The sequence below is a fragment of the Rhipicephalus sanguineus genome, chromosome 10 (genome assembly GCF_013339695.2).
Source record: "Rhipicephalus sanguineus isolate Rsan-2018 chromosome 10, BIME_Rsan_1.4, whole genome shotgun sequence".
NCBI classification, from domain to species: Eukaryota; Metazoa; Arthropoda; class Arachnida; order Ixodida; family Ixodidae; genus Rhipicephalus; species Rhipicephalus sanguineus.
Genome location: NC_051185.1, coordinates 144,775,726 through 144,800,518, shown reverse-complemented (window position 1 = coordinate 144,800,518; position 24,793 = coordinate 144,775,726). Strand labels below are relative to the sequence as shown.

Here is a 24,793-nt window from a genome sequence, read left to right as displayed (position 1 = left end):
AACCGGACTAGTGTCAGAAGTCTCTTAAACTGAAAAGAGACACTGTGAATCACAGCTGCAGCACATGTGTTCGATTCGTAGTACAATCCACAATACGTTATTGATAGAACGCAGACCCTGTGTTAGTAGCATGTATATACAGGGTGTTTCAGCTAAAAAAACACCAAGTATTAAAAAATTAAGCATAGGCCCTACGCGTCTCCACTTAGCGCAGTATTGTTCTGAGCCATATAGCGCAGGTCAGAATATTTTTCCCTATCCGCCAAGCTATGTCAGCTCCCCTGCTTAATTTTTTCCTGGCCTTTCTCCTGGCCGGTCCAAGATGCAATAGCAAATAGCACATCGTGGTGCACATGTGTCCAATTACAGTCATTGTGCAGTACGCGCACGGTTTCATTTTGTTTACTTTTTTCACCTAATGTAACTGCATATATAAAATATCAATATTTTGCATGATGGTATTGATACCATCTCGCTATTTGAATGCTTGCTTTTTTGTTAATGCCAACAATGAGTGGGTATCCAAATTTTTTTGAGTGGCCAGGAGAACACAACCAATTATTATGAGCAGCCGGAGTTTTCATAGTAGCCAAAATGCTCGTTTGTCCCTCTGCTAGAGGTGCAAGCACCTCCATAACACTCACATTCCTCGTCAGATGAATTTCCGTTCCCAAGTTCGCCAAACATGATCTGTGCGCCTTTGCAAGCATCTTGAGCGTGATTCATGGCACGAATAAAATATGACCGCCATTAAAGATACATCTAAAGAAAATTGAAGGGAACGGGGCTACAGCGAGGAATGCACGACGTCGTGCAAACACTAAGCCCTCGTGAACTACACATGCTAAACTAAACTGTAGAGCACCAATTAGGTACGGAGCATACAGAAGAATACACAAAGCACAGGACAAGCGCCAACATAGATCCCACACAGCACAGCTAGGACAAGCGCTAACACAAAACGCGCACAGCACAAGTCAATTGTTAACATAGGAGCACACACACACAGCAGATGTTAAGCGCAAACATAAAAAACGCACACAGCACAGGACGACAGCTATGTCCCATATGTAACTTGAACTCAGCAATTGACAATTGTGAACCAGTTAGCCCAGTAACGAATTCTTTTAAAATTTCACACGTCAACAAGGGCCACAACAGAAAAAGTATTCACGTTAGGCCTACTATTTTTAGCGTGCAGCCCACGCTTACAGTAGAAATAAACGTGAGAAATGTTAGTCACGACTCAGGATACTAGAGACGTCTAGAGTTATACTTAGTAAGTTAACCCTTACCCGAAGTCTGCTCAGCCGTGGTACCAACAAACACGTCAGAAAACTTTGTCGTCGTACGTCTAGCGATGTCAAAGTACGGAAAACGATCTGCTGGTGATGGTGGTGGTTGTGGTGGTGATGAAGCTCTCAGAGGAACAACCCAGCAAAGAAATATTTACGATCTTATTCTTTTTGACGTGCGAGAACCACGTTTTATTTTAATTTGTGTAGGAGCATGAAACGCCATGCGATATTCTAATTGATCATAATTTGGTGTCTCTTAAACAGCCCAAACAAATTGCATTTCCTAAATGAAGTGATTACCTTCTATGGTTTGTGTAGAAGTCTGATTGGTTCGCTTCCGAAGTGTATCTCTGGAGCAAAAAGTTATTAAATTTTGATTTAGTTATATTTTCGGCGTATCGACATTGTCGGGAAATATTGATGTTCAAATGTTATATGAACGCTAATATAATGTTAACCTGGTGTGTTAATTCTTTGTTCAATTTGAACGTTTTCTTAACATTTCAAATGCAACCTTGGACGTTCTGTGTTTGTGATTGAATGTTGCACTAATGTTTCAAATGGATTGTTACTATAACACTGTATTTTAAATATGAATATAACGCTTCAAATGCATTAAATAACGTTACATGTCTGATGTGAAATGTTAGTACAACATTGTTGAAAAACACAACGTTTTTTCAACATTGGCAATCAAAATGTAACGTGTTTCTAATATTTCGTGCTACTTGGGATAGGATTCATAACTAATATTTGATGAGCTCTGAAGTGGTTATGATATTGTTTTCATAGAGCAGGCATTTACGATTAGAAAAGCGTGAGTTGATTGTAATGATTCTTACGGATTGGTTCTGGATTGCTTGAAGGGATGCTAAGTGAGTGTTATAGGTGTTATCCCAGCACATTAAGCCGTAATATGAAAGGGAGCGAATGAGTAGTAACAATAATGTGGCGCATGTAATGTAGGGACGTGTTCTAAATAAACCGCAGAAAACGTATCCTGGATTTTTTTACTTGAGGATTGATCTGCGTATTTGGAATTTTCCGAGAAAATTCCGACAAAAGTTGCGCAGGGACGGGACGAAATGAAGTGTGAGCCAAAAGTTGGAGGAAAGGATGTCGAATATTTCTGATGCGATGAAAATACAACGAATTGAGTCTTGGTTGCATTAATAGTTAGTAAGTTAGCACTGCACCAACCTAAAACACGTTGAACATAAGTGTTAAGCTTCTTAACGAGAAGTGAAACACGGTTTCGTCCCGTTGCAACAACCTGACGTAGATTCATGGCCAAACCTAATACCATACGCGACAGTTGTCGAGCAGCTAGTTGAGCGACTCGCATCCGTGTGCAAATCCAATCCGAAGTCTTTTAGCGCAAACTAATCGGATAAGCCGGATATTCGACAGCTTCACACATAGTGGACTGGCTTCTCAACAGCTGCTGCTCTTATGCAAATAAAAGCACTGACGTCACTCCGGCCGCAGAGGGGCACGTATTCTGAAGGATGTACAACTCTATTTATTCATTACAGCATTATTTTAATTACAGTCTACGTTATGGTACTTGAAGTCTGTTTCTCCAGCGCCGACGACCTGCCCGGTTTTGTGATACGTTGCACTATTTCCGGGCTTCGCCAACGCTTAGATCTGTTATCAATGACGCATGGAAAGACAAATACATAGAATCTTAACCATATACACATTCATTGTAATAGTAAGCAAGTATTGATCGAAAATAGTTTAAGATGGAGCAAGAGCCTAATCTACGGAACTATTGTTTCAAATAAGGCGCATTTGCCGCTAATAAAAAAAACTAACAAAAAGCGACACGATGACATAGGCAGTATTTCCAAGTGTCCTCGTGTTAGTGTTTCTTTCTTTGCAGCTTTGGGTACGTCGTATTACCGTTATATATTTCTAGTAGAAAATACCCAGAAGGCCAATAACGAGCTCTTGTTATTCTTAGGAACTCAAGAAATACTTAAGCGTAGACCACCTAACAATTTTTCAAATGACTCTAATATCTACATGATACTGCACATACGGCTTCGAGATCAGTTTACAAACTGAAGAACTGAATAGATAGTCGTAAAGCAGAATTTATTGTGCATAACGGGTTATCGGAAATATCAGTTGTGTATAGGACGGTTTCTCGGCCTTAAGGCCTAACTGGCCAATGGAGAAAGCAAGCGGCAATATTTTGCACTCTCGAATGTGGAAGCTACGAACACGGAATATAAACAGGGACGCCGTATTTTAAGAGTGTCAGACACGACATTAAGTGTTGCAGCCTATTCGCTTAGTAAATACGACCCACAGTAGATAACTAAATGATTGGTTCTCTCTTGTGGGCCCTTGCAGGCGTGTTCATCCATCGGACCGCGGCCCTTCTATGTTTTCGGTCACATGGCTAACAGCTTAGAAGAAGTAGATGACTTCGTGGCGCGGGGCGTGAATGCTATCGAAGCTGATCTCACGTTTGCCTCCGACGGGACGCCAGAGAAGTTCTATCATGGAGGGCTCTGCGACTGCGGCCGCGACTGCGAAAAATCCGTGGAAGCCAGCACGTACTTATCATATCTCAAGGACGCCGCCAATGAAGGTTAGTAGCCCAGAATGAACGCAAAGTGAGATCGACAGCGTGAAACAAATTTTCACGTGTGTAAACGTCATGGCGGGCAAAATAATGTAAACATAGACACAATAGCTGATTACTGTACACGACTGAAGGTTTAGCCTTGTGGGATTTGTCATACAACGAAAGGCAGGCGTGCAGACGTACGCACAGGTGAATGAAAAATGAACGATGCTGTCATGTATTGTCTTTTCCCCTTCACTTGGTTCCGTTCGTGCCAGTTTTTTTTTTCAGCGCTGATTCTCAGGATTTCTTACCACAGTGGACTTTGTGGCTACAGCAAATGTCAGATGTCATGTTCTTACGTAGAAAATCTGCTCCCTTAACGGGACAGAAAGCTTCCGACATGGCTGTAGAGAGTATCTCAATATAATCTGGAGCAGGGAAAAGAACACATAATTATGCGATATTCTGTAATAATGCTCCACGTCATTCCTAAATAAACTGTGCCTCATATTTTCGTAGCACATGCGAACAAACTTCACATACGTATTGAACGATATCTATAGTATGAGACCTAACTTGTACGTTGCATAGTTCGTACTTAAAATTTCTGACGGGAAAACATGGCCGGAAAGTCGACGCAAACTGTGTTTCTCGTTGTATTGAAGAATGCGTTCGAGGTTCAGTTTAACACAACCCATGGGTACAGGACAAGTTCCGCGATGTTGTACCAATTAGGTACAAGGGTGGTCAAAAGTTCCCAGACCAAGCTGCCATAGGAGTACATGGGAACGTTTGACCACCCGTGTACCTTTCATATTGCGTACAATACGTAGAGATACTAGGCTCAAGCCCTAAACTTCTCGCGAGTGTCATTTTTCTCGATGACAAACTTATCGTCCTCACGCGACGTCATAATGTGATATCATTCGTTATGCCGAGGCGTTCATCGAGATAGGCCGACCGTGCTAGAGAAAGCTCGAGCGACACATTGGATTTCCTGGTTTCATTGAAATTGAATCTCTACCATTGTAATAGAGCCAGTAAATGGTTTGAACGTATGCAGGGGAAATATTCTTATTTATTGCTACACAAGATTTGGGGCAGGTGCGCACTACTGTTTCGAAGAGTGTCGAAGCAGCGGAGCTGGTGGCCTTCCCCTCCTCCTCACCCTCACTTCACTTTCCCATCTCTTGCTGTACTGCAGTATACATGGCCGTGCTATGCTTTACCCTCTCCCCTACTTCTTTCCCTGCTCCTCGCCCTGTCATTCTTTCTCTGTCTATCTTCCTCTCGTTCTCTCGCCCAATATAATAATAATATCTGGGGTTTAACGTCCCAAAACCACCATATGATTATGAGAGACGCCGTAGTGGAGGGCTCCGGAAATTTCGACCACCTGGGGTTCTTTAAAGTGCACCTAAATCTAAGTACACGGGCCTCAAACATTTTCGCCTCCATCGAAAATGCAGCCGCCGCGGCCGGGATTTGATCCCGCGACCTTCGGGTCAGCAGTCGAGCGCCATAACCACTAGAACACCGTGGCGGGGCCGTTCTCTCGCCCATAGCAACGCGATCATATGCAGCTAAAATGGTTGCTTGGACGAGTAGGTACGCCATATTGGAGGCAAACAGCGCGAAAGACAAGAAAGACCAGGCAGAGAAGGACACATACAACAGCGCTGACTTACAACAAACGTTTATTCGTCAAACCGCGCATTATATACCTGCGCAGTTAAAAAATACCTGCGCAGTCACCTGCATTAAATACCTGCGCAGTCAGAATGACTGCACGCGCAATGAGCATGATTTTCGGTGATGATTCCGTTGGTTTATTTATCTTCGACTAGGCACGTTTTTGTTTCTTCTTCTCGTTTTCAACTGCGCAGGTATATAATGCGTGGTTTGACGAATAAACTTTTGTTGTAAGTCAGCGCTGTTGTATGTGTCCTTCTCTGCCTGATCTTTCTCGTCTTTAGCGCTGTTTCCCTCCAATATGAGATCATATGGTTCCCATAAGTGCGTGTTCTGCTACTGTGCCTGTATAGCTGAATGGGTACGACGGTCGCCTTCGGACCGGGTGCACGGGTTTTAACCCCGCCTCGCCAAGAAACTTTATTTCGTTTTATTTCTTTTGTATCCTCCTCGTCCTCTCCACTTATCCTCTCGTCCCTCTTTCCTTCCTCATCTCTACTTCGCCGAGCAAAGCTTTCGTTTAACGCCTGCCTCCCTCCTCCTGCCAGGCCTAAGCACTCCTCGGTTTGGTAGGCTTTCAGCTCTCCCACCACAGACACGAACCTCCTTCGCCACACTCTCGTTCACTCTGCTCTCTGCCTCTAATGTCCTGGCTTTCCAGCGCACCTTCTGTACTCGGTGTGTGGCTTGCCCAATTCCTTTGGCGCATACCCGCCCTAGTTGCTTTAGGCAAACGACACACGAACCAAGCTTAAGCAGATCCGCTGTGAAAATAGCTTGGCACATTTATGACAGCTATTACTGAGAAATGTGCGCAGACCACTTACGTTGTTTTATTGTACCTAAAATAAATGACTGAAAATTGATGACAATGAGGCATTACACATTTATTTAGAAAATCGAGATCGAGAGCATTTAATTTAAAACTCGTGTCACCGCCATTTCCGTTGTCAGTACTTCTTCCGCAGAGCCCGTGTATGCAAGTCTAACATCTTTTTTTTTCGGCATGATGGATGGCTATGAACTAAGTCAATTTCCTATCTTAACAGCGTGTGGATACGAGCTAGTTGGTACTCCGTACCTGACAACCGTTAAGCGCAAGACGTTTGTAGGAAGGACGACAGCGTCTGTCCCTGTCTTTTTGTCCTTCGTAAAAACGTTTTGCGCTTAACGGTGGTTGAGTATGAATTTTGTGTCGCTGCATAATTTTGACTATAATACTGAAAAGGCTACCCACACGTTTACTACAACTGGCGCTTAGGGCGCTGCTATAACTGTAATTACTTTTAAATTTAGGCTCTTTTACGAACACCAGGAAAGAAGTCCAATATTGACTATTATCCCTTTGGTATTCTAGTTAGCTAGCTGATCTCACGTAAATGGACACCCAATGTTACCTTGACTCGTACAGATATGTTTGAGTTACTAAGATGAAAACGCTGGTTCGTTAGTGTTAGTGCAAAAAATCAGCACCTATGTTCATATACCTTTTAGCATTGTGAACAATTTGTGTACGTTACTCTGTTGAATTCCACTCAGGTATATATATATATATATATATATATATATATATATATATATATATATATATATATATATGTATATATATATATATGCCACTGTTTTACGTCCCAGAAAAATGGCATAATTATTAAAGACGCCGGTGGGAGGGCTTCGGAAATTACAATGAAAACCGCAAGCTTTTCTCTACTAAGATTGAAGTCTGTGCTTCTCTATTGCTTCCAACAATGCACCTAACTTATTCAGTGCCTCCTTTGCAGTACGTGTGTTTTCATCCAAAAAACTCGAATGTGTTCTCATTAACCTCAGGATTTTCAAATAAAATAGCAGCTTCCGAGCTCAATTTCCGCATTTTACGTTTCTTCGGCACAGATACGTCATCAAAGAATGTAGTGTGCCAGAGTTCTTAATGCTAAAATACAATTGATGTTGCGTTCGTATGTGTAATCTATAACCTTTTTATGCTGCACTGTATCTGTAATTTTTACTTCTCCTTTTGGTGGATCCAGCAATAAGCAGCGCATACCCGTAAATGCACATCATAAGTAAAATTATCGAAATTTGTAAATAATTACTTTTCATGTCCTTCAGAGATGATCAGGCGTCATCTCAAGTTTTAATCTAAATGTCCGCAGAAATTTTGATAAGAAATTTTCATCTTAGAAAAGTGCGTTATTTTTTTTTTGGTCCTGACAGTTCTTCATGTTGTCGAAAAATCCTTTTTGCTTGCGTTTTATCCTGAGCTTATCCCGTCCACATCAGGTGGCAAGTTTGCTGGTAAGCTCCAGCTCCTATACGTCGACACCAAGACTGACAGCCTTTCCAGTGGCGAGAAATACCAGGCCGGCATCAACCTCGCCAACAGCTTGACAAACCATCTTTGGAACAATGGTTTGTTGTTAGCTATTTTTCTATTTTGGAGCATTCACCAGAGCTCAATATTTATATTTTGTGCAAGAACCTGCTTGTACATGCGCAGCGGAATTAATATAAATTCACCGCGGTCATTCGCCTAATTCGAAGGTTGCGGGTTCGGATTCCATCAATGGAAAGGATGATTTTTTCTCTACATTAATTTCCTTCACTTTTATTGAGAATCGTTGCAATACAATTCAGAAAACATAAATACCCCCTACGCTTTCTTTGGCTTAATTGTCTCTCAACTTCATTAGTTTTGTATTATACAGAAAACGAGCCCCTCGGACAATTCCGCCAATTTCGTAATTCCATGGTTATTGAGTGTTTTTGATTGTGCGCCATGTGTAGCCACACACCACAATTATTTTCGTTGCAGTACTCATAGAATCTGCTATTTTGGCGCTGAAAGATATCTAATATATACCCCCCCCCCGTATCGTTGCATCGTTGCATCACATGAAAGAATTAGTGCCGATATCGGGAGCCTTTGGCCAGGCTTGTCATTTTCAGTTTGTCCAAACAAACCAGCTGTACAATCAGCTTTGACATAGTAACCGCATTTATGTATACCTACCCTGTCTCTCCGGATCCAAAAGACATTCCCAGGGTTTCCAGGTTGAAAACATGAAAAGATAGCCAAGAAATTGGAAAAAGCTAGCCAAAGCTTAGCCAGCTTGAGCCAAATGCAGTAAAAGAAGCCAAATATAGCCACGCACGTGTGAAACCAACTGGGACGTTTTTTATTTAAATGACTAAATGCAAACTCATTTAGGTGACAATGCAAATAAGTATACCAAGAGCTCTTCAAACTCTTACTTGCCGGGATGAGGACCTAAATAGTTGATTTGAGCATTCATTATGTGTAGGATGACAAGGTCCTAGCGATGTTGCAGATACGGCACTCCCCTTACGCGTATTGCATGACTTTTCTTAAAAAGCCTAAGAGGTGGTCTGCAAAATGAAGTCCTATCCAGAAGTTTTTCTTGAAGTCCCAGCCACGTATCGAAAGGTGTTTTATGTTATGAAAGCGCCAAATTGAAATTTGGCAGCCAGAAACACCCCTTGGTCCCCATTTTGGTCGGATCGAACGGCAGCGGTTGCGACGTCACAAAATAGTGATAATTTCCTTCAAATCATGTGAACAAACAAAAAAGTCACAGTTTCGCCGCAAGGGCGACGCAATGAGTGCGATAGCAAGAAATCGAAGTGTCACACGGAGAACCAGAAGCAGCTCGATACCTGCAGCCTGCCGCTGAAGCACAAAGGACGCCCTAAATGAACGCACAGGGATGCACAGGGCAAGCGTGAACTGACAACCAGGGTTGCCACTGACTTTCGAGTAAATGTCGCCAAACGACGAGCAAAAAGTCGCCAAAAGTCGCCATTTTTTTACAAATTTCGCCAAAAATGTCGCCATTCTACTATGTGCAGCATACCTAGTAACAAAAATTTCCACTCACGTACAGCCCCGTAGAATACAGTACCATCCAAGACTCTTAAATTATATCGACGTTTCTCAATGCCAGTCGTATCGCCCGCATCACTATGGGAGTGCATGACGCTGCTTCTCCGACTAGCCGCAAGATGTGCGTAGTGGCGCAAGGGTGAATGAATGAAACGCTCATGATATCCTTACATCCCTGTCCGCTCGTTTCAAAGGTAAAAGTGTGGTAAACCTTGGGCGAAAACCGTGAAAGCATTGTTTGTAGGCAGCTTTGCGTACCCTTATATGAAATAAAGGGATTAAAAGGTTTATTGAAGGTAACACGACAGAATTCTTACAGGAACCGATCATTAGTGAGTCTTACACCTTTTCAGTGTGAACTAATAAGGTACCGGACGCCAGCGACCCTTCCTTATAGTCACTTATATCTACACGCGTCAATCCGATGCGTTATTAATGAACAAGTAGACAATGTAAAATGTTATATAACAATTATTTTCATTGCACGCGCTCACCGAGAACAGTGGAAAATGCATCAATAAAATATTTTTATATTGCACAAATATCCGCGTATCCGCCTCCAAAACATTCTTTACGAGCTGAATTGGGAGTACTGCAACAGTGAATAAGCCGCCAAGCTATTCAGAACAGTTGGAGCTCTGGCGGAACAAATGGTCGGAACACGCGGCCAACCCGTCGTCTAGCCCTTTCAGAAGCGAAACTTCAGAGAAGTTTAAAGCACCTAAAGCCATAAAATTATAGCCAAACACTGCTCCCTCGCGGTTTGCAAGGCAGTCCACTGACTTACATTTTGCTAAAATGTCGCTGGGGGACGTTCCAGTACCTCCTGCATCTAGATGGGATCCCGGACTAAGGATCCCGCTCACCGATCTTCTCACAGAACATCAAATAAACGTTTTATTCTCTCTCTGGATGAATTGAGGAGATACACACGAGTTACAGGACGGACATACCGAATGACGCGTAATGTGCACATTCTACTCGTGGGTCTAAAACCAAGCAAAATACAGAGAATGTTGCCCCTCAATCGTTGGGAAGACACTGAGTTGAGGATGCATAACTCAGTAGGGACCTAAGCCGAAAATCGCCAAAAATTCGCCATGTCGCCATTCATAATTTTATGTCGCCACGGGCCTCTCAAATTCGCCAATTTGGCGAAAAGTAGCCACCATTGGCAACCCTGCTGACAACTGTCACAGTTGTCACGCCTATGTGCTTCAGCAACACGCCGCAAGTGTCGACAATGGAGAATCAGACGCTTGCTTGCTTGCTTGCTTGCTTGCTTGCTTGTGTAGTATAGTGGCGCCATCTGCGAATGGCGCGCGCACTTAGAGTGCGCCTTACTGTGTCGTCGGCAGAGGCCGTCTTGTATCGGCACACGTGACGGCATATGGCCAATCACGGGTGCACGCGTGTCCGTTGTCATGTTTTCGAATAAACGGCCGCTGGCCGGCTCAGTCGTTGTTGGGCTTCCGCGGGCTCCGGACTCTCACTTCTCCCACTCGTGTCGCGGGCCGTGCCGGCGCGCGGCGCGTCTCGTACCAGTCGTCGGGCCCTCGCCGTCGGTCACCGCTCGCCGACACAACAGCTTGCTTGACCCTTAATTATTGGCTCTTACCCACTACGGAGTGTTTGTTGGCCATGAAACCGGTGGTTAATATAAGTGAGAAAATTTAGAATTTAGACGCTCTTAGATATTTCTTCTTCTTTTAAACTGCGGCGCGTGAAGTGATCCTTTGCGGCTTCTACCACAGGGGGCGTCTAATGGAAGGTGTGTCCGGTGTTTGTCTTTTTTCCCTTCCACATCCCGAGTGGGTACAGAAAATGACCACTTTGTCGTGCGTGCCTCAAGAGCAGTATTCGAGAGAGAGAGAGAGAGAGAGAGCAACTTTATTTAAAAAAAAATGTCCGGCGAGTTCTTCGGGGATTTGGGCTAATATCCCCACCTAGGCGTCGGCCACGAGCCCTTGAGCTCTGGCGGCTGCCTCGGCCCGCTGGACGGCCCAGAGTTGGTCCTCGAGGGCGAAGCTGAGCAGTGCAGTCTCCCAGCGCGTTCGGTTCGAGGCTGCGTCTCCGTCTGGTACCCCACCTCTGTCACACTCCCATAACATGTGTTCCAGGGTAGCCCTGGCCTCGCAAAACTTGCATCTTGCCGAATAAAGTACTGGATAACAGAGATTCAAGATCGCTGGGCTTGGAAACGTTCTGGTCTGCAGCTGTCGCCACGTGACCACCTGCTTCTTGTTCAGTTCTTGGTGTGGTGGCGGAAATTTGCACCTGGCCAATCTGTAATGTTGTGTTATGTCTCGAAAACTAGTGAGGCGATCCTCCCACTCCCACTCCCCGCCCGACGTCGCGGCCGAGGCGGCGGCGGTGTTGACGGTGGCGGCTCGGTCCGTAAGCTCTCGAGCCGCCCCGTGCGCCGCCTCATTGCCGGCGAGCGAAGTGGTGTGTGCGGGTGCCCATAAGATGTGGACGTCCCTATTCTCGGTTTTGCCCGCAAGCAGAATTCGTAACGCCTCGGGGGAGACGCGGCCGTTGGCAAAGTTGCGGACTGCGGTCTGGGAGTCGCTAATTACCGCTTCGGCTGTGGTGGTGGCCACCGCGAGCGCGATAGCCACTTCCTCCGCTGTCTCCACGTGCTCAGTGCGTACCGTGACGCTTGTCTTGCAAGCGTTCTCATGATCTATTACCGCGGCCACGAAGCCGCGCCTGCGTGCGTATCTGGCCGCGTCCACGAACACCGCATCTCTACAGTTGCCATACTTCGTCTGTATGTCCTGTGCTCTCTTTTCCCTCCGACCCCTGTGGTATTCGGGATGCATGTTCTTCGGCAAGGGAAGAACGACCAATTTATCCCTGAAGTTGCTTGGTACGTCGAGTTTGACACCGTGCTGAGCGTGATACCCTATTCCTAACCTCTCTAGTATGTATCTGCCCGTCGGGCTCTTGGAAAGGCGTTCGTACTGCGCTAGGCGTTCGTACTGCGCTATCAATTCTCCCAGCGTGTTGTGTAGGCCCAGATCTAGTAACGTACTTGTGCTCGTGTTGATCGGTAGCCCTGTTGCCTGTTTGTAAGCCTTCCTGATTAAGCATTCCATCTTTGTCTTCTCCGCGACCTGCCACTTCAGGTAGGGTGCCACGTACGTTATTCGGCTCATTACGAAGGCCTGAACTAGTCTGATCATATTGCTCTCTTTCATCCCGCTGTGTCGACAATGGAGAACCAGACGCTCTTAGATATTTCTTTTTCTTTTAAACTGTGGCGCGTGAAGTTACCCCCTGCGTCTCCAGCCACACGTGGGCGTCTGATGCAAGGTGTTCCCGGTGTTCTTTGTTTTTCTTTTTTTTCCTTCCACATCACAAGTAGGTACAGAAAAGGGCCACTTTGTCGTGCGCGACTCAAGGGCAGTTTTGAAATTGGAAGAAAGTGAGGAGCGTTGCGTGATATAAAACACCCTCACGCTCCTCCGACAATTGCTTACCACCAGCGGTACATGGTGTATATAAAAGCTCACCGTTACTTCGTCGGCGCATAGATGGCGTGTGGCTGAGTTTAACCATAGTCCCTCAATAGCTTTTCTGGTCACGAAACTGCCGCCTCAGTTTAATATAGAGCTAGCGGCGGCCGCTAGGGGCGCCGCAGTAAAAGAAAGGCCACCCAGTGGAGCGGCCGCCGTAGGCGACGCTTGTATTTTTTCTTCTCTTGTAGGTCGCGGCCGAAAGCCCCGCTTTTTTTAGACAATATTTACATTGTATTTTGTCGTAGCAACTATAAGAACTAAACTTGGAACTTTTGAGAACGTTTTCTTACCGAAGACAAGGTGCATACAAAAAGTAAACAATCTCAAATTCAGCTGGCGGCTCAGTGTGCCAGCAGTAGATGCGAATAGGTCTTTTGTTACTGCGAAATTTATCTCTAGTTGGCCCAACAGGCCTAAAAATAAAAAAAAACACTGGGGCTCTTCGATTTTCCACTTCTGGCTACCCGCGGGCTGCCAGAGCCAGCCAGAGCGCGCTCGTTTTTCTAGGGTTGCTCCGACCCCCCCGCGGCGCACTTCCGGTTGGCGTTCGTTTTTCTCGGGTTGGACGGTTCTGGCGACCCGCGGGGAGCCCGAGGGTCGCCAGAACCTTCCAGGACAATTTAGTCGTGGAAGCTCTCTGGAAGGTTTCGGGCTAGCAGACGCCGAAAAGAGACGATACGCGCTCGCCGCCATCTTTGTGAGGACTCGACGGATTGCAATGCGGGCGCTTGCGGACTACACCTTTGCTTGTCCTTACGCTCGGGCCGCTCGGCGCCGCTCCGCCGTGCGAGATGTGGCGGCGAGCATTTGGAGCTAATGTTTATTGCTTTTCTTATGTGTCCCATGAAGTTTCCTTCCGTGAACAACGCGGCGAACTGTCGCGTTCTAACCATTCTAACTGCGTCGTGCACATGTCCCAAAAGTTATGTACACGTTCGTACGAACGCATGGAGACCCCTTTCGAGTTTATTTTTTCGTAGCAGTAATTCGATTGTGGTGTTTTGTGTGCTTTATGTGCATTTAGCTGAGACGATTGTGATCGATATATTTCGCTCCGTCGTATGTTTGCGTGCGTGAACCCCGTCTGAACTTAACTATTTCAACTAGGTCATCGATGTTGATAAAATGCACTGATCGAATAAAAGCGATCGCGACGTTGTTTTTTGTGTGATGCTCGTTGGTCGCGAACGGCGTGCGAGCGTACTTCGATCTACGGGCCAGTACATGAGGTATATGGTATAATGTTATGCTACGACGCGTCGATGTGAAAAAACGAAGATGAATTCAGAAATGTATACATCCTTTTGTTGCTTATTTCATCGTCGGCTCTGTCTTTTTCCACCTCTTTGTAATAATTCCATGCAGTATGTACGCGGTTATCACCTAGTAGCTCAAATAAAAGCTGAGCTAGTACATGAAATTTTTGGAGTGCCACTTAGGACTGGAAAAGAGGCTCAGGCAACATCTGCCAAAACGAGTCCAAGACGCGTCACACGGAAGTTTATTTTAGATATAACACGCACTCGTGGTACCCATACCGCCGCACGTCTCAAGTTATGACAAAACGCAAGCTGGTCAACGCGTGTGTGCGACGATAGATCCTCGAGCTCTTTTGGGGACACGATCACTTTCGCGAGATTTTCGCGTCGTGTTGTGCAGCGACTGTTACACGTACTAAGCAGACGTGAGCTGGTTAAGCCGTTAGCGGCGCGGCAGCTCACCTTGCATCGCTTTCGTGGCGCCGTGCGCCAGCTGGCTGTTTTGTTCGCGGACGGGGTGAGTTGCGCACGATTTTGCGAACGTACGTGATCGTATCCCAAATCCGTATGCTCGAGAATATCACTTCAGCTCTTCAGCAAACCTAGCCACATATTTTCAAGCGGGCAATGCAGAAAAACCAACGCGCACGCGGCGCAAAGTTTCGTTTGCTGCCACGGCGGTAGCGTTTGTTTACGTTTACGCTGGCTGTCCCAGCGTTCGATTTTGTAATCTTGGGGCAGCTTCGGGTTGTCTCGGGCTTCCCACACACGTGACCAAGACGCTATTTCCTGTCCCGACCGGAACTAGCTGGCTGACCCTCTGGCTATCTCTGGCTGCCAGAAAGCTGCCAGAAGTCCGAAAATCGAAGAGCCCCACTTTTGCGTTACTGTCATGCGCTGTACAGAGAATGAGACAGCGGCGTTTAAATGCATGACAACCTGGGCTCAAGGTCGTGCACTGCCATTTCCCTAATTTCCGATTGCACGCGTGTCGTTCCAGCAGTGCTTACGGACTAATTATGTGTAACAGAAAATGTTCTAGGACGTAAGCTTGCATTTGTCGGTAATATTTTTTGAAAAGATACGTCGGCAGATCGTGGCCGTCAATGAAACGCTTGATTAATGGGAACTGTTGTTTCCAGGCTTCGAGAGCTCTGCTAGTTTTCGTGCGTATCAGTTGTGCGACACAGTTTTCTAACGTGATTTTTGTTGTTAATATTATTGCGATAGCAATTATATGGACAGTCTCGGCTGGAATTTGCCGTCGCCGTCATGCACCGTATATGTATAAGTATGTATATTATATAAAAGCCCCAAAGAAAAATCATTCAGAAAAATGCTTCCGAAGCGCGGAATCGAACCAGGGACCTCTTGCTCCGCAGCGAGTGGCGCTAGCCACTACGCCACGGAACGCAGGTCCTCCACGTAGCTAACGGCGAGCGTTATATACACACCCTTTACCGCTGGACGGACTCAGAGATGGCCGGCGCTTACAAGCGTTTCTTCATTACCAGCGAGATGGCGCTAGGAGCCCGACGGGCGCATTTAAAAGTCGTCGGCGAGCTCGCTCGCTTCTTCTTATATTTGCGCAAGGAGAACCTTGGCCTTCCGCTGTCTGCTCGCGCGGTTTTCTCGCGGTGAGGGCAAGAGGAATGTTTCAAGCTTTCACTGTGATGTCCGCGCGCATGTTACGGAGCGCCGCTAAACGACGCCGCTAAACGAACAAACAGAAGATGAGCGCGAACTATCAAGTGTCACAGCTCGACACCTGAAGCACGCTAGTTTCCTTCGCTGCTTGGGCCGCCTTTGTAACAGGAGCGCTGTTCAACCTGAGAGTATCCATTGGCGAGCCTCACTTCGTATCGCATTAGTTTCTTGCTATCGCATTCATTGCTTCGCCCTTGCGGCGAAACTGTGATTTTTTCCAATGAAAACCGCATAGATTAATTCGTCCCCTCAATTCGCATTGCGCTTCTTAATCTACCTCTTGCGAGCAGGGTGACGAGGATTGACGCGCGTTTGCATTCGGCGGCGTACTTCCTTGGCGAACGAGGACGCTTAATAGACTTGTTATCGCGATCTTTCTTTGAAGAAAATGAAGCCGTACAAATGCTTATGAGAAATAACAGATAATTTTCGCCTTCACTCAGAACTAGGGTATAGTGTAGAGCGCAAAAGACATCTTAAAGGAGTACTGACACATAAATCTTGCATCTTGTTTTTTTCTGTTGTTGTTGTTGTTTTTACAATAAGTAGCTAATGGCCCGTTTGTCACGGCTGGAAATCCCCCTTGCACATGATGGCTCTCGAGGTCGTTTCAGTGGTTTCAGTGGCGCTGAAACTGTCCGCAGTCGCGACTTCCGATTCGTAAAGTAGGCTGGCAGGCCATGGAACACACGAGAAATGGCGTTAGGCCTCAGGCGCAGCTTGTCTCTCGGCAACGGCGCGGTGTCGCCATTTATCGTGAAATAGTCCACATGGATGATGTCCGATGAGTCAAAGTGCCTCGCACGCACACGCACATGCTTCGAATCGATGCTAAAGTTGTCCGTTTCTTGCCGCGTTATGGCTCACTTCCAGTCCTCGAACTTCTCACGAACACTTGCCATGGGAAATAGCGATACCTTTTCAGCAGTGTCCTTGTAGCCGAAACAGCACCTCGGTACACAGCACCTAAACGGCATCGTCACGGAAACGTTCCGCTTCAACTGTACGATACCTGAACTTGGCCCTTATTCAAAAAGCAATCACAAATACAGAGTACACGTGCAAACTTTCAGCTCGCGCCGACCGCATCTGCGGTCTCTGTGGGATCAACCTGGAGAAGGGTGGCCTCTAAGCGACGGCGGCGTCGCGGCGCGGCAGTTTTCCGCGCCATATCAAGCTCCCCCATAGCGTGACGGAGAAGTTTCGTGACCAGAAAAAGTATTGAAGGACTATGGTTTAACGCAGCGCGCTGGGGAGCGATGGGTTGCTGGTTCGAATATGCGGTCGAGTACTTGAAAATTTTTTCTTCTGCGTTATTTTTCTTCATACCTTTACACACACACACACACACACATATATATATATATATATATATATATATATATATATATATATATATATATATATATATATATCCAGGACATGACGGCGTCCACAGAAGGTGACGGCGAAAATCAGCCGAGAGTGTGCATATAATTGCTATCGCAATAAAAGAAAACGTCAGGCCTGCGCGATGCGTGCCACACACAGTCACATCGAAAGCTGAAAGAGCGGCCTTTCTAGAGCCCCTTCTAAAATCTGTTGGAGAATCTAATACAAGTACACATGCAAGGTGTCCATTACGCCAGAAATCATAATTTTTGTGAAGTAGAGAAGCGCGCACTGTGCCATTATTCGTGTTTTCTACGGATAAGCGAGGTACCCGCTACAAATCTGTAAGTCATTATGTGAAATTTGTTGATGCTGCATGTGGCTGATAACGATGAAGAATTATGGCTGAGCACTTTTTAGTGGTTCGAAGTTTTAAACCACACACTTCTTGTGCAATTAGAATTTTGTGAAGCCTGTTCGTTAGTTTAGTCTTCTCCCATGACACATTACATATGTTAACGCGATTCCTTGCCCGACACATCACCTGTACAGGGTCTTTTTGCAAAGGAGGTCCAAGCACCACTGTGGCTCGGTAGTAGAATGCTCGACTGCCGCGCAGAGGGCCCGTGTCCGAATTCCATCCGATCGTAGATAGTTTTAAAGACGATAGTCTTTCTTGCGGAACTTAGACGCAGAAGTTTTGGTCTGTCTGTCTCTGTCTGTCTGCTTGCCTGTCTGTTACCCGATTGAGCCACCCTTCCAAAGTTTAACCCCTTTCTGAACGCCCAGCCATCTTGCACTGGTATCGCCTTTCATACTTGGGAACATTGTCGATCAAAAAGCAAATGTTACGTATACCTGAGGCGCAACAGCAATACGTATTACATATGTTAACGCGATTCCTTGCCCGACACATCACCTGTACAGGGTCTTTTTGCAAAGGAGGTCCAAGCACCACTGTGGCTCGGTAGTAGAATGCTCGACTGCCGCGCAGAGGGCCCGTGTCCGAATTCCATCCGATCGTAGATAGTTTTAAAGACGATATTCTTTCTTGCGGAACTTAGACGCAGAAGTTTTGGTCTGTCTGTCTCTGTCTGTCTGCTTGCCTGTCTGTTACCCGATTGAGCCACCCTTCCAAAGTTTAACCCCTTTCTGAACGCCCAGCCATCTTGCACTGGTATCGCCTTTCATACTTGGGAACATTGTCGATCAAAAAGCAAATGTTACGTATACCTGAGGCGCAACATCAATACGTATTAGGTGGTGTGTTCGTTTACCATAAGATACATAGATACGTAATTCTAACGACCCTAGTGTTTCTTGCGCTGCGCTGAAAATGCTAGTGTTTTTTGGCTACGCTGCAAATGCGACGCTAGGAGCTAGATGCTGCGATTCAACATAGAGGAGGAGGACTCATGTAGTGCGGCCAGATGTTCTCTGGTGCGGCCGGCAGAAGGCTATCGTCTTTCGACGACACTTGCAGCGATACGTCTTGGCCACAGATATGCGGCCAATTCTTTTTTAATTTTATTTTTCTTATTTCGTGCGATAGTGGTTATGGACACCGGCGGCGGCGGCGTCGGACAACTACTCCACTGCCGTTGTGATCTGATAACAGCTTTCGCTGTAAAAAAGCAGTAAAAAATTAGCCAAGATGCTTCTGCTGCCCCCACCGACCTAAAAAAGCTGCCAAACTGGCGCAAGGTAGCCAAACATGGCAATCCCGCCCATTCCATGCCTAACCCTACAGTCAGCACCTGTGGGGATGGCTTTTGCTGCTTTTTTCACTACAATCTGTCCCGATAGTTCTCTCTTCCATTTGGGTGGTGAGAGTAATGTATGTTGTTCTATGATTATATAAAATATTGTTAACGGAAAGACGTGTGGAGCTGCGCGAGCAAACATTGCAGAAACACGAGAACTATCGCTGTCAACCACAGAAGTACGGCCTCATTACTTCAACGTTTAAACGACCTAACGTGCAACTAAGCAAGCAATGGGAGTTGAGTGTACTATGACAACTATAAACAGCTTATTGAGACAGCTTTCTCCAGTACCTTTTAGCTATGGACAGAGTGTGGCCTAAAGGACACTCTTGCGCTTTATCCGAGAATACAGGAAGTTCTACCTCTTTTGTCACTGTGCAGCTCAAAACTCGGAGGCGCTACAGCGCTACTACAGCGCTACTAAAACTCGGGGGTGCTCCTTAGAGTGTAAGAAAGAAACATGTAAATGGCTGATGACACATGAACACGTCAACATGTAATGTCATTTATTCGGAAGCCTATACCTTCCATACATTCATACAATATCAATAAAGACACTCTTGCAATCGCTATGCAATATAAGTATCTAGGCATTATATTCACTACAAATCTTTCTTGGTCAGAACACATCACCTCCGTTTAAGCCAAAGCCTCCCAATCTTTGGGTTACTTGCGACGAAACTTACGAAATGCTCCTTCGAATGTTCGTAAACTAGCACACCTTACTCTCGTTCACCCTCAACTACGCTTCCCCTATTTGTTCCCCTCACCAGAAATACCTTATTAAGTTGTTGGAACGAATTCGGAACAGCGCAAGCCGCTTCATTTATTACGATTACAGCTATCAGTCTACTGTCACACAAATCAAACTTAACCTTTCATTGCCATCTTTGAGTACTCGAAGTGACATTGCCTTGATCATACTGTTTTACAAATTCATTCATTCATCTCGAACAACATTAGCATGCTTGAAAAGACCCTACTCCACGTCACACAGGCTTTATATTCACTTCTGCTATACCCGCATTTACGGATCAAGACGCGCATTCAACTGCTCTGGGCCTCCACGTGCAGTTCGGTGTCGGAATTCCCTGCCGGATAGCATCGCATGTCTGACAAATATTGATGCTTTAAATGACTCATTGACGAGTTATCAAGCCAACGAGGTGCAAAAATATTTGCGATTATCGAAGCGTGCTCTCTGTGTCGTAACCTTTTTGCAATTTCTTATTGTATAGCACCGTAGTGTCGCTTTACTTTTCTTTTCTTTTTATTCTCTTTTTTTTTCTATTCGTACCCTAGTACTGCAAGATTTGAATTGTGCTTGACTAGATGAATATTTTGTTATTATATGCTTTATATTTGCCATTGTTGTTGACTTTTTTGTTACCATTGCTGATGAACGAATTAGTTATTTTGTACTGCTCTTCTTATGATGTGATCTGCTACATGACCGCTGCTCATGAACTTTGTGTTATGTAACTGCTACGGGAGTCCACTTTTGTGTATTGCCCGCCTTACACAATGCCTCAACGGAGGCCTGTGAGGTGCTTAAAAAAATAAGCATTACAGATTACACGAAAAAAAAAATAGGTGGTACACATCTGTATTCACAAGTGTACCGCTGTACGGCTGGGGGCACGGGGTCCACAGTCCCGACGACGATCGAAGCCTGCAGCGTACGGCCCCACGATCCAGTCTTCTGCAACTTATCCCAGTCGGGCGCACAGGCTTTTCGCCCTACGGCGTGTTCATCGCATTTATCACATTCACCCCCCTCCCTCCTTGTTTAAGGAAGTTGTACACATTTCGGCTGCTACTTCTGAAAGAGTCCAGCAAGCGTACAACTTCATGATGCCGAGATTCCGATCGGTATCGAGCTGACATTAATTTGACACTTTGGTTACTGCTATGCATCTTATCCGAATTCCATTATCGGGATACAGTCTACAAGCACAAGGAAGAGCCTAATTTGCAGTACGAAAGGGATATCCAACCATCTCGCCGACACTTACACAAGACGCGCATGGACACTGAAAGCTTTAGAGCGTTACACAGGTGCAACAGTCCTGCATTGCTAACACTATAGCACCGCCATGCTTGCAGCATTCAGTCAGGTGTTAATTTGAATCTGCTATGTTCCACTAAGAAGCACGTAATTCATATAAATGTCATGAGCACATCCAAAAGTCAAGAGTGTTTGATATAACTCGTCCATTGTCATCGTCGTAACATATAGCTACACCCAAGACGCGCTAGTAAAGAGCAGAGATACACATACAATGGGAGTGCAGGTTAGTTAGGTATGGACGAACCTCATTTCAAGGCTGATCTTTTTTTTTTCTTCCAAGTACTAAAGCAGAACCAGCGTTCTTCCTTCCTATCAGTTTCCTTGTACCGCGGTGGCTTGTCGATAATGCTGCCATAAAAGAAGCAATACTCAACGAAAAAATCTGTGCCTGAGCTCCAAGCTAGGTAGCCCACAGCACACTACACAAATTTTGGGTGTCTCGAAGCTCATTTGTTTCTGGACGGTACGAGCTTCCATGCTTCCGCTTCAACAAATTCATATCGGAGCCAGTGCTTCGGGGGTTCATGCCCCTCTTGTCCGAACTTTGCCATTGTGGATCCACTTTAGGACTGTCCACTCACATTTGTTTTAAGCTGAACTCTTGAGTAATCACGTTAACCAGCACAATACTTGTCGGGCTCGTCCCTGGTATGCCTTCTCGTGGCATACTTTCGCAGAAGGCCCAAGCTTCGAGCAGGTCACCAGTACCATAGCTACCGGCCGCGCTCTGATGCTCATTACTCGTCTTACGGCGGCTACTCAGCGGCTCTGAAGCCACAGAGCGTTCATCGCACTCATCACACCTGTCCACAAATCTCTCGAACGTTGCGGGCGCGTTACGCAAACCAAACGGCATAACGTTGAATTCAAACAAGCTATCTGGTGTGACAAAAGCGGTTCTCTCTTTTTGGACGGAATGCATCAGTATGTGCAAGTAGGCCGATAGAAGGTCCACAGATGAGAAGTAGGACAGGACGTACAATGGAGACAATGACGTCATCAATTCGGGGAAGTGGATACACATGCTTTTTCGTCACAGAAATTAGCCTCCGGTAGTCGACGCAGAACTTCGATGACCAGTCTTTATTTTTCACAAGGATGACCGGCGCAGCGCAAGGGCTAGAAGAATCTTGGATGATCACCCTGACTAGCATGTCGTCCGCCTGTCCAGCGATGAGCTTGCGCTCCGATGCGGACAGGCGATAAGGCTTCTGCCTTATGGGATGCGCTGACCCAGTGTCGATCCTGTGATGAGCCTGCGTATTTGAAATGCGAACTTTGGTAGCATCCTGACTGAAATGAAGCAATGAAGCATGCTTGCTAAGCACGCTGACCAGGGCTTATCGCTTCTCGGAGGTTAATGCCTTGTTGACTATATTCAGAAACGGCAGCGAGTCTTCAGGGATACCAGGGCCAGTTTCGTGCGCTCGGGCTTCGTGCAATGTGTCATTAGAGAGTGACGTGAACAGCGCGTGTAATACACAAGGACGAAGAACCGACGAGGACTAGCGCTGACTTCCAACTGAAATTTATTAACACAAACATGGAAAAACGAGAACAAGTAGGCACACGTGTTCACCGCTCATTTGAATTGCGCATGACGGCAGACATGGAGAGGGAACCAAGAAACAAAAAGAATTAATAAGCGAAAACCACAAACCCGCGAAACGACATCAGGAAAAGCACCGGAGTATGTCTAGGTTATCTGACCGGATGAACTTAGGTAATCTATTTATTTGTCAGTGAGGGCGATTGAAGGTTTGCTGATGCAATTGCCTTTAGCGATAGCTGCAACTTCAATGATTATGCGCGTGCTATCCTGACGATGAGCGGTGAACACGTGTGCCTACTTGTCCTCGTTTTTCCATGTTTGTGTTAATAAATTTCAGTTGGAAGTCGGCGCCAGTCCTCGTCGGTTCTTCGTCCTTGTGTATTACACGCGCTGTTCACGTCACTATGGTATACCAACTAGCCCGGTCACACACCTTGCGTCATTAGACAGCGTGAGAATTGGGGACCCAAGACACTGGGTCACCAAGCTGCGTTGGGCATGCTGCTGTTGCGTTCGGAGGATGAACAGAGTTTGAGAATCGGGTCAAACGCAAGCTACGTTGGGTCAAACGCACGGGGCGCCACACGTGGCTAAAGTAAATTTATGCCAGACGCGGGCCATAATGCATCGTGGCCCGCGCTGCGTCTGCGTCGTCTTCGATTCGTTTCTATTCATCCCTGCTTAGTTTCGTTACCTTTTGTCAGTGCACGTTTTTTCCACTGTTTTTAAAGCTTGCAAGCAGTTTATCTTTATCAGGTGCATCTCATTTTACAAGGCACAATTCCCTCCGAGCACATGCTGAACGTCATCGTGTCCGCGTTCTCAACGAAAGACAAAGACATTCTCTCGGGAGCACTGGACACCTTCAAGGGGGCCGGAAATGCATCACTCTTTCTGGACCACGTGGGTAAGTCTGCGCACTTGTGGTTCAGGAAACATTGCTACGTTAGGCCTGTAAGCGACTTCTGAAGTGACTGAAGGTTAAATGACGCGCTGATGACTTGAAGGCACGTGTAATATTGTGATCGTTGTATGCGCCGCAAATGCGCATCGTTAATCTTTCAGCCATAATCATCATCCTATTTTATTTCCGCCGAAGGACGAAGGCCTCTTCCAATGACCAAGCGACCGTGTCCTAGGCGTGCTGATTTCATTTCTAACCTGTAAATGCCTTGATTTGTCATTCCACGTAGCCTTTCACCGTCCTTGGGTGCACTTCTCACCTCATAGTGTCTATTACGATGCTGGAATTTATCGTCGGTTATCTGCCCATATAATCACGCGACTTGCGCAAGTTCATTTTCTCTCGTTATTTTGTGCTAGGGTTTCGGCTAACCCAACCTTTCTTGTGATGCACTCTGAGCTGTCTTCCTTTCTCTTATAGTCAGTGTCACCATTGCTCGTTCCTGCACTCGCCGTGTGCTGTTTAAAAGATCGCATCAATTCTCGAAGCTGAGTTCACTCAGCCAAACAAATGTCCTGAATACAGATACGGTTCTAAGCAATTGTTAAGCTGAGTAAACGTTTATGTTCCATTTTATTTTGACATTAAAGTCGATTTTCTCACGGTGCACCCATTGACATCTACGCTATCGTGGCGTCAAGATACAATTTCAGTTTTCAAACAGAAGTTCAGGGGAAGCCGGAAGCTTCAAGATACGAAAAATGCGTGAACTCGGCGTGTCGCTGGAGCCGACATTTAGGAAGTGGGCTTGTTTTCTTCAATAGCAGTTACAGTCTTGATGAAGATGAGTCCGCTTGCAGAAACTTCGGCTCCAGTGGCTCGTCATGCTCACAAAATTTAGTATCAATTCTGGTGACTTCACGCACCAGTATTGCTAGTTGTGATATTTCCAGATACCGAAACATTCAAAATGGCCGCTCGTGCGTCACCCAACGAGAGACGGAGTGGGGCGGCCGTGGAAACATCACAATATTTTGCGTGAGCACGTGACGAGGAGCTGATACCGTGTCGTGAGTTCAGTATATAGAAGGAAGTGAAACTAGCTTTTAAGAACATAGTATAAATAATTTTTCAGGCTGCACTGACGCTTGCCGGTACATT

At 45.9% G+C, this 24,793-nt stretch overlaps 1 protein-coding gene across 1 annotated transcript in view; it reads left to right on the top strand.

Moving 5' to 3' along the window:
* LOC119372543 (dermonecrotic toxin SPH) overlaps positions 1 to 24,793 on the top strand; it is a 43,783-nt gene that overhangs the window by 3,127 nt on the left and 15,863 nt on the right. Inside the window, exons 2-4 of the mRNA XM_037643024.2 lie at positions 3,663 to 3,903; positions 7,858 to 7,986; positions 23,504 to 23,635. Of these exons, the coding sequence (XP_037498952.2) occupies positions 3,663 to 3,903; positions 7,858 to 7,986; positions 23,504 to 23,635 (502 nt within the window). The remainder of the gene's footprint in view (positions 1 to 3,662; positions 3,904 to 7,857; positions 7,987 to 23,503; positions 23,636 to 24,793) is intronic.